This window comes from Otolemur garnettii, unplaced genomic scaffold (assembly GCF_000181295.1).
Source record: "Otolemur garnettii isolate 467f Iridium unplaced genomic scaffold, OtoGar3 scaffold00068, whole genome shotgun sequence".
Classification (NCBI taxonomy): domain Eukaryota; kingdom Metazoa; phylum Chordata; class Mammalia; order Primates; family Galagidae; genus Otolemur; species Otolemur garnettii.
Genome location: NW_003852463.1, coordinates 1,824,886 through 1,835,569, shown reverse-complemented (window position 1 = coordinate 1,835,569; position 10,684 = coordinate 1,824,886). Strand labels below are relative to the sequence as shown.

General features: G+C 46.0%; 1 protein-coding gene across 3 annotated transcripts in view; it reads right to left on the bottom strand.

Moving 5' to 3' along the window:
- The window catches only part of SLC4A5 (solute carrier family 4 member 5), a 102,153-nt gene that overhangs the window by 8,887 nt on the left and 82,582 nt on the right, over positions 1-10,684 (bottom strand). For 2 of the 3 annotated variants that reach the window (XM_012807421.1, XM_003793386.1), the window contains 4 exons: positions 4,985-5,098; positions 3,600-3,761; positions 2,661-2,839; positions 1,335-1,407 (listed from right to left, as the gene is read on the bottom strand). In XM_012807421.1, the coding sequence (XP_012662875.1) occupies positions 1,335-1,407; positions 2,661-2,839; positions 3,600-3,761; positions 4,985-5,098 (528 nt within the window). The remainder of the gene's footprint in view (positions 1-1,334; positions 1,408-2,660; positions 2,840-3,599; positions 3,762-4,984; positions 5,099-10,684) is intronic. The other variant, XM_003793385.1, reaches the window with a different exon arrangement.

Here is a 10,684-nt window from a genome sequence, read left to right as displayed (position 1 = left end):
TCAGCAGGCCCAGGCCAGGTTCTAACCTGCCAGACCCAGTGTTATGGCTGACACCCTAATTACTAAGCTATAGGCACTGAGCCAATTCACTCTGCTTTTAACAGACATTTGTAGTTGAATAAAATACTTATGTGCATATTGAAATGTCATAGTGGAAGATGCTGCTAATCATGATACAAAGTTTAAAATTATTTTGTGGGCCTGCCACAGTGGCTCACACTAATCCTAGCACTGTGGGGCACTGAGGCAGGTGGATTGCTTGAGCTCAGAAGTTGGAGGCCCGCTTGAGGTAGAGTGAGATTTCGTCTCTAAAAATATCAGGGCATTGTGGCAGGTGCCTGTAGTCCCAGCTACTTGGGAGACTAAGGCAAGAGAATCACTTGAGTCCACGAGTTTGAGGTTGGTGTGAGCTATGATGCCATGACACTCTACCAAGGGTGACAGCTTGAGACTCTGTCTCAAAAAAATAAAAAAGAATATCAGCCTCTGACCTACTGCTAGGGTATGTTCAGCACTGATTCTCAAGCCAGAAATATTTTCCATTGTATAATAAATAAATAAAACTAGCATTTTGTTTCTTTAGTTCCGTACAAGGTTACCCCTGAAGAAGCTGCTTGGAAATATTCAATGGGGGAAAAGAATATCTGTGAAAGATTGGGGGGAATTACAGATAAGCTTAATTTAAGAAAGGGAAGTCTGATGTGAGCACTGGCTGAGGGATAGGCTGACGGATGGGAGACTGGCTGGAGTGGAGAGCAGAGCAATGGGACACCCATTTTTGACCAGAAAGAGACTGCTGTGGGAGATACCTGCCTGGAATGTGCCCCTATTTAACTCAATCTCTTCCAGCTGGTCTGGTGGGACACGAGCAGGAGGAGCTGCAGACTGTATGGGAAAATGTCACTCTTGTGCCCAAGGCATTTGAGACAGAGAAGCAGAGAGCAGGCCCGCCTGGAGAAGGCTGCCCTAGGCAAGTTTAAACTTCAGAAAACAGGTGGGCAGGAGGCCTTTCCTGAGCCCCAAACCACAACTACGTGGACACACACTCAGTTCTGAAAGTTATTTATTCAAGCAGTAATAGAACTTGGCAGAACTTTCTGAAGGAAGATTGTCCCCAGAAAGCTGAGAGTGGGTCCTGGGAGGGGAGGGAGAGAGCAGTGAGGATTGGTGGTGACAATAAACAACAATATCATGGAAAGTGATGATGATGATGTTAAATATTACTTTGGCCCAAGACCCTGGCTATTGTTAGAAGCCCATAGCTAAGTGACCCCTATAGGCCATGTGGGGACCCCTGCCTGTGCTCTCTTGGGCCATAGGGTGCAGGGACTCACCTTCAGGATGGGAGCCAGGAAGACGGAGATTCCTGTCAGGATGAAGACGATGATGCCTGTCACTCTCTGTTCCCTAGCAGAGAAGAGTACAGGTCAGGGTGTCCCAGGAGATTTTCAGTGACCACTCCCAGCCCTCCTGCTCTTCTGTGGGCACCTGAAGCTGAGTCCAAGTCCATGGACTCAAGAGGCTTTTGCACTGACCTCTGGCTGGTTGCCTGAGACCCAGCTGACCCACACATAGAACACAGGGCACCTCTGCTGGAGGTGAGGGTATAGTGGAGGGACTGTGGGGAGACTGTTCAGTGTGGTGGCTGAGAGCTGGGTGCTTGAGCCAGACTGACTTGGGTTGAGTCCTGGCTCTGCCACTCAGTAGTTGTATGACTCTGACAGTCTTGAGCCTCGATGGAGATGATAATAGCACCTTCCTCAGGAGGTTGTCGTGAGGATAGATATGATATAAAGCGCTATAACCCTAACATCCTAACATTGTAGGATAGATATGATATAAAGCGCTATCACCCTAACATCCTAACATTGTAGGATCTCACTCTTATAGGGTATGGCTATGGGGGAAGGGGGCTGGCTGACTGCACAGGAGGGATCGGGGCTAGAGGGCAGGCAAGTTTGTGTTCAGGCCTACTTACAACCCAGGCTAGAGCCCCAAGCTCACGGGCAGATTGCTTAGGCCCAGCCACTGGGGCCAGGAGTCTGAGGTAAAGGACACTGCCCTGACCAGCCCTGAGCCCTAGAGTCAGGCAGGAAAACCTTAGTTGGGCTGAGCGGTCCAGATATTCCCAGGTAGCAGGGAGAGGCTCTTAGGACAGCCATTTAGGAGAACTTCCAGTGTTGTCATGCACCAGAGTTCTTAAGGGGCAGAAGGTACATGTCCCTGCCTGCCATGGGGCACAAGAGGAGAGGCCACAGCATGGGGAGTGGGAGCTCTCAGGAGGCCTGGAGATTGGGCAGGCCCCAAATCTGCAGGAAGGCCTGGGGTATCTGGCCCTGGAGGTCTTGAGGAGAGACAAAGGCAGGACAGTAAGAGGCCCTGGGGGACTTTGAGTGTCCCATCAGAAGACAGTCTGGTGCTCATGCATGTATGTGTATGAATGTAGGTGTACTGGGGGGCTAGTAAGGGAAAAGGACCACTTAAACTGAGGTTCATACCTACTTTCCTCCCTTCAGGGATCTCACTCCTACCCCTGTGGTTCCTGATCTGTCAGACAGGGGCCCTTTTAAACCAAACACTTTGATGATAAGGAAAGCTACATCCTATCCCCACCTTCCACCCCCTCCCCCAGGGGATCCCTGGGCCCTGATGCCTCCTACCTGACCCCCAGGAACTGGGGCTGCTCCCCTGGGGCACTGGTCTCTGTCTCCATCTTGAGGCTGTCGATGTGAGCAATGGAGATGACTGTGGCAGCCACGTACCAGGGGAGCCCCATAAAGGAGCACAGGGCCATGAGGATGCCCACCCAGAACAGGTCCAGGTGGTAGCCAGCAGCCTTCTGCAGGGGGTGGCAGGAAGAAAGATGTTTCTGGGGAGCTTGTTCCTCCCCACGAAGCCATTCTATGGAACATGGTTCCAGGGCCCCCTTGCCTTCCAGAGGGTGCTGTGAGGGGGGGGTCCACCCTGGGGTACTCTGGCCTCAGCATCCCATCTAGGAGGCTGAGCAAGGTAGGCTTACAGGTAATGGAGGGGAAGGATGTTCAGCCTGGGAGGGCCCTGAGTTTGGGTCCCTGGGGAGAAAGACCCCCACCTCGTGGCCATACCGTCTCCTTAGTTCCTGAATAAGGGCCCAGCGAGGGAGGCCTGAGGCCCAGCCTAGAGCAGTCCAGATTGGGAGGGGAGCTGGGGTAGCTTGAGTTTTCTCAGACCCAGAGGCAGGAAAGGCTTAGGAAGTTTCCCTGCCTCAGGGCTCCAGGCCCATCCCCCTTCACCAACTGCTCAAGTTCTCAAGTTCATGTCCTGAGGTGCTCAAGATAGAGGGTCATTTTAGGAGGGGCAGAGGGCCTGTGCCAAGTGGCCCAGCCAAAGACTTTGTTCTGGTCCTCAGACCAAGTCACCCTGACCCTGTTGGCCTTACCCACACCTGGAGGTCACAATGTCCCTTCATTCCCACCCTGGCACACCAAGTGGGAACTCCAGTCTTCAGCTCTTTTATTTTCCTGGCCCAAAGCATTGAAAGAAGCATCATCTCCCTCCTCCGTTCCTTTTGTCCTTGTGGGAAGAAAGAAATGTGCCTCTGCGCCCAGCACCAGTCTTACCTTTAGCTTGTTTTCCTTCCGGTTGACAATGACAGCTGTGATCTGCTGGTCCATGAAGATCAGGATGGTCACCAACAGGGCAGGCAGGATGCTCGCAGGGTACACCCACCATGGGTTCTTCCCAAAGGGAGCCACGAACCAGCCTCGGTCAGGCCGTGTGGGCTGAGCAGGAGCAAAGGAAGGGGCTCTGTCCTCTCTCCCTTGTCCCAGGGCACCTGCTGCCCAGCCCGCTCTCCCGCCTCCTTTTTCCCTATCTGGGCTGCTTTTCCCTTAAACAGATTAGGCATCTACAACTTTAGAGACTGTGGAAGCAGACAGATGCAGGAAGGACTGTGAACACAGATGGTGTCTGTGGAACTAAGGTGATAATTTATGGCTACAGCCCAAGGATTGGTTGGGAAACATAGGTGTGGCTCAGACGGCAGCCAGGAGTAAGTGTGCAGTCACTAACTGCAAGATACCGAAATGAGGCCCTCCAGGCAAGAATAAAGAGTCTGATGGCCCCAGTGCCAGCTGCTTCTGCCTCTCCTGAGTCACTTGTCTGGAGTGTCTGATAGATTGTAAAACACTGACCATCATTTCAGACCTGAGGGTTGAAAATAAAGGATCATCTGTGCAGAAGCTGGGCTGAGCTTGTTTTATTTTATTTAAGAGAAAGAGGTAATTTCATTTCAAGACCAATATGAGTTGTATGGGTTGTGTTTAAGTTACTGAGGAGAGCCCTGAAATATCTTGAGGGTCAAGAACTCAAAGACAGGGAAAATAAATTCTAAAATCTGGACTCGGCACCCTTGAGAGGTAGTGCTCTCGTGAGAGAGCAGGGCTCCAGCTTAGCGGTAAGCAAATAGCACAGACTCTGGACTGGGAAGTAGTTTCCAAAGCAGTGGTTCTCAGACTTGAGCTCACCCCAGTATCACTTGGAGGGTTCGTTAAAATGCCAATTGCTGAGCCTGGCCCCCAGGATTGGTGATTCTGAGGTGGGCTGAGAATTTTTACTTCTAACTAGTTCCAGGGTGAGGATGTGAAACTGGCCCAAGGACAATACTTTGAGAATCATTGTTTTAAGGGTCACTTTAAAGGATCATTTTCAACAGATCCCCATTTGGCCAGGCTTATAGACTGCCATGGGTCAGGGAATTGGAGACCTTCAGTATGCTCTGGCTGGGCTGGAGGATGGATTCCAGCACCTTCCCCACCCTGTGGTTACAGAGCAGGATTTTATTGTGAATATGTCCCCATCACCACCTCAAAGGACCAGTGCTTGGGAGGCTGTGTGCAGGAAGGGGTGGACACACACTGAGAAAACTCTCTCTTGGCTGAGAGGAGGAAGTGTGATGAGCACAGAGGGGAAAGGACCTGGGTATGAGCAGGGGTGAGAAGCAAACCTTGATGACACTGGGAACGTGCAGCTTGGGGGTTTCCAGGCCAAAACAGGCATCAATTCCACAGAACAGCAGGATGGAGAAAACGATGGAAAAGTCAGCCACCAAGGCCCGGACCTGCAGGAAGAAGATGAGCAAGTGAGTGATGCCCTCACTCCAGGAAGACCCAGTTTTCAGGCAGCACCTGAGAGGAGAAAGATTGAAGTGTGGGCTAGGAAGTCACAGAGCCAGGTTCCAGTCCTGGCTGTGCCCCTTGCTAGCTGTGTGACCTTGGGGAAGCACATCATTTCTCTGATCCTTGGTGTCCTCCTCTGTAAGATGGACTGTAAGTGAGCACATGGTAGTCAAGTTGGAAGTCATTATGATCCACGTGGCCACGGCCGCCAGTGCTGAAGATGTGTTACCCAGCAGGTGTACGGAGGGGAGGACAAGGGCTGAACTCTGAAGGAAACTGTAGCTCCTAAAAACCTATGACAGGTTGTTGTGCCCACCTGGTCTGGGGGAAGCCCCTCCAATTCCACTAGTGACCCCTGGTTACTCTTAGATCTTCTGTCCACCAAGAGTCCCCAGCCACTTGCTTCTCTGTTTTCAGGAGGCCCTTCCTAGACTAGGTTCTGAACCTGACCTCCCTGCCCTTTCTGAATCAGTGTCCTCTGACTGCACAACTCCACACCAATTCAATATCCAGAAGTCTCAGGGTAGACTTAAATTATGTGAGTTTTTAATTAATTACATACATTATTTTAACAATTATTTTATTTTATTTTATTTTTTGAGACAGAGTCTCAAGCTGTTGCCCTGGGTAGAGTGCCATGGCATCACAGCTCACCGTAACCTCAGACTCTTGGACTTAAGCAATTCTCTTGCCTCAGCCTCCAAGTAGCTGGGACTACAGGAGCTCACCACAATGCCTGGGTATTTTTTTTTGGTGCAGTAGTCATTGTTGTTCGAACCTGCCGGTCCTGGTGTATATGGCTGGCGCCCTACCCACTGAGCTATGGGTGCTGCCATTAATAACAATTTTAAAGGGGAGTGCATGGTGTGACGCTTTTTAGATCTTTTTAGAGAAGGCAAAGTTTGTTTTCGTTTTTTTTTTGAAATAGAATCTTGCTTTGTCACATAGGCTGGAGTGCATTGGCATCATTATAGCTCACTACAGCCTCAAACTCTTGGGCTTAACTGATCCTCCTGCCTCATCTTCTCAAGTAGTTGGGACTACAGGCACATGCCACCACATCTGGATAATTTATAAATTATTTTTATAAAATAATTTTATTAAATTTTATTTTTACCTATGGGGTCTCACTATATTGCCCAGGCTGATTTTGAACTCCCATCTCAAATAGGCTTCCCACCTTGGGCTTCCTAAGTGTTGGGACTGTAGGCATGAGCCACCCTGCCTGGCCCAGAGAAGGCAATTTGAAGTGCAGAGGCAAGCAACAGCACATTGACTGTTCCCTGCACTGCCTACTTCCCTCTAAAGTTGGTTTTTTTTTTTTTTTTTTGAGACAGAGCCTCAAGCTGTCCCCCAGGGTAGAGTGCTATGGCATCTCAGCTCACAGCAACCTCCAACTCCCGGGCTCAAGCGAGTCTCCTGCCTCTGCCTCCCAAGTAGCTGGGACTACAGGCACCTGCCACAACGCCCAGCTATTTTTTGGTTGCAGCCGTCATTGTTGTTTGGTGGGCCTGGGCTGGATTTGAACCCACCAGCTCAGGTGTATGTGGCTGGCGCTTTAGCCGCTTGAGCCACAGGCGCTGAGCCTAAAATTGTTGTTAAAGTAATATATTTAATTGATTAAAAACTCACATAGTATAAAAAGACAGTGGAAAGTAAAGTCCCCCACTTCCCTTTTCTTCACTCTAATTCCACCTTCCATATATACCATTTATGTCTGTTTGATGTTAGTTGTTCTGGTGGTTTCTTCCATGTCATTAACTAATATGCTTATACTTCAACATTTTTATTTACTAATTTAAGGCATTACCTATTGATAATTATTTACACTATCCTTCCTGCCCTTTCCTTATTTCCAACCTATGGGTTTCCTCTGGACTTTCAAGTTACATACTCAAACTTGTCTTTCCATTAACATTTGCCAATCTCTCCCATTCTCCGTTGTGTCAGGTGAGGACTGCTGCCCAATCCTTCCTGTCACCCCTCTCCTCTCCCTTCCATCCTTTCCCTGCAATACTTCCACTTCGATGTTTACATTGTTGAAGATGAGAATACTCACATTCTGTTCCTTAAACACAGGACTTGTGTGTTTTATCTATCAGTCAATTCTAAAAGTTGTAAATCAATAACAGCTTGAAACATGACACTCATATAAATATTGGCAGAACCAAGTAGTGTGCTAGGTTTATACTTCTTTTTCTACAATATTCCTAGATCAAAACAATTATTAAGTAAAGCCATATGAATTTGCCAGTTGTGTAAGTCAAAGTAGTCAAATACATGTAGAGGCAATTTCACGTGGTCCAACCCATCGAGAGAGTGCCAGCTGCTTTCTAAACTGGATGTACCTTTTTTTTTTCTTTTGAGATGGTCTCAGTCTGTCACTCAGGCTAGAGTGCCATGGCATCAGCCTGCCTCACAGAAACCTCAAACTCTTGAGCTCAAGCAATCCTCCTGCTTCAGCCTCCCTAGTAGCTGGGACTATAGGCACCCATCACAACACATGGCTACTTTTTCTATTTTTAGTAGAGACAGGGTCTTACTCTTGCTCAGGTTTGTGCCAGAGGTCTGAGCTCAAGGGATCCTCCTGTCTTGGCCTCCTAGAGTGCTAGGATTACAAGTGTGAGCCACTGGATGCACCTTTTTACTCTCCTACCTATCCATTCACCTCCAACACTTGGTATTCCAAGACCATTATCTGTTCACCAGTCTGATGGTTGTGAAATGGTGTGTGGCCTTTCTTTGGAACACTAAATTCCAGAGGCAACCAAGATATTTTTAAGTAATTTGAAGGGAAAAAGTTGGCAACACAAGAATTTCACACTATGTGTTGTCTTGTAGGCAACAGATAAACATTTTCAGACATTCAGAGTCACTGCTCTAGAAATTTTACAAAAGAGGAGACTTAGGGATATGATCTGGTTGGAAGTGGAGAGGAAAGTAGAGGACTATTCTTAAGGATGCTTTTGTATTGTAAGTACTCTGTTCTCAGTTTATATATTGCAAAGCTTCCGAAAAAGATTTTTAGATGGCGACCGGTAGAAGACTGAAACTAGACCCACACCTATCACCATTAACTAAGATAAATTCTCACTGGATTGAAGATTTAAACTTAAGACATGAAACTATGAAAATACTAGAAGAAAGTGTAGGGAAAACACTTGAAGAAATAGGCTTGGGTGAAAATTTTATGAGGAGGACCCCTCGGGCAATTGAAGCAATGTCAAAAATACACTTTTGGGACCTGATCAAACTTAAAAGTTTCTGCACAGCCAAGAACACAGTAAATAAAGCGGGTAGACAGCCCTCAGAATGGGAGAAGATATTTGCTGGTTATGTCTCCGACAAAGGTTTAATAACCAGAATGCACAGAGAACTCAAACGTACTAGCAAGAAAAAAACAAGCGATCCCATCTCAGGGTGAGCAAGGGACTTGAATAGAAATTTCTCTAAAGAAGATAGGTGCATGGCCTACAGATATATGAAAAAATGCTCTCCATCCTTAATCATCAGAGAAATGCAAATCAAAACTACTTTGAGGTACCACCTAACCCCCGTTAAGATTAGCCCCTATCACAAAATTCCAAAACCAGAGATGTTGGCGTGGATGTGGAGAAAAGGGAACACTTTATACTGCTGGTGGGAATGCAAATTAATTTGTTCCTTTTGGAAAGACATCTGGAGAACACTGAGAGAACTAAAAATAGACCTGCCATTTGATCCTGCAATTCCTTTATTAGGTATATATCCAGAAGACCAAAAATCGAATTACAACAAAGATATTTGTATCAGAATGTTTATTGCAGCCCAATTCATAATTGCTAGATCATGGAAGAAGCCCAAATGCCCATCGACCCACGAATGGATCAATAAATTGTGGTACATGTACACCATGGAATACTATGCAGCCCTAAAGAAAGATGGAGACTTTACCTCCTTCATGCTTATATGGATGGAATTAGAAAATGTTCTTCTTAGCCAAGTATCTCAAGAATGGAAGAAAAAGTATCCAATGTACACAGCCCTATTTTGAAACTAATTCATAGCTTTTATAGGAATGGCATAACCTAATTGTAGCCTTAGAATATGAGAAGGGGGTGGGAGAAGGGAGGTGAGGGGGGTGGATGGGGGGAGGGAGGGTGATTGGTGGGGTCACCTCTATGATTCATCTTACAAGGGTACAAGTGAATCTTTCTAAAAGCAGAGTATGAATGTCTTAACTCAATAACTAAGAAAATGACATGAAGGTTACAATAACCAGTTTGATGAGGGTATTTCAAAATGTATATGAAAACAGCACACTGTACCACATGATTGCATTAATGTACACAGTTATGTTATGAGAAATAAAAAAAAAAAGATTTTTACTCAGGTGGCGCCTGTGGCTCAAGGAGTAGGGCACCAGCCCCATATGCTAGAGGTGGTGGGTTCAAACCCAGCCCCAGCCAAAAAAAAGAAAAATATTTTTACTCAGTATTTAAAAAAAAATGATGGGAAAAATTTAACTATTCATATCAAAGACTTTATCCTTATTATTATCAGTATTAGCAGTGGTAATAATTACTTAAAACAGCTTTAGGAAAGTGTTTCTGGGGTTTACGGCACGAGTTGCTAAAATTCTTCTGAGAGTCTCTTCCTAGGACATAGTCAATGATCAAGTATGAAAATGCTGGGAAATTTTTTTGTAAATTGAAAAAAATTGAAATAGCAAATTTTTTTCTAGAGACAGGTTCTTACTCTGTCACCCAGTCTGGACTGCGTGGTACAATCATAGCAACCCCAAACTCCTGGGCTCAAGTAATATCCCTACCTTGGCTTCCCAAGTAGCTGAGAGTACAAGCATGTGCCACCATAAATGGTTAATTTTTATTTTTATTTTTTTGAGCTGGGTACTTGCTATGTTTTCCAAGTTTATCTTGAACTCCTAGACTCAAGGAGTTGGATTCCCTAAGTGTTGGGATTATAAGGATGAGCCACCAGTCCTGCCCCAGGTGCTATTTTGATTAATAAATGTTACATTCTAGTCACAAACAAGCAGTATTTAGAAAAATCCCCAAGTACCTAGGAATAAATCTAACAAAAATTGCTTAAATCCTCAAGACCAAAACCTATAAAACATTATGGAAAGAAAGAAGATCAAAATAAATGAAATGTACCATTTTCATGAATCAGAGACTTAAAACTTGGAAGACATCAGTTCTTCTCAAATTTATATATGGTGTCATGATAATCGTATCAAAACTTCAAGAAGTTTGTATTTTGGTAAAATTTAAAGTGATTCTGAAATTCGTGTAGGAACGTAAAGGGCCAAGCTAATATTAAACAAGGGCAAAGAGGGAGAATTTAGTGTAAAAGATGAAAAGACTTATTATAAGTTAATGACGAAAAGACTATGATACTGATGTAAAATAAATCAATGGAACAGAATAAAGAACCTAGAAAGAGGGCGGTGCCTGTGGCTCAAAGGAGTAGGGCGCCGGTGCCATATGCCAGAGGTGGCGGGTTCAAACCCAGCCCCAGCCAAAAAC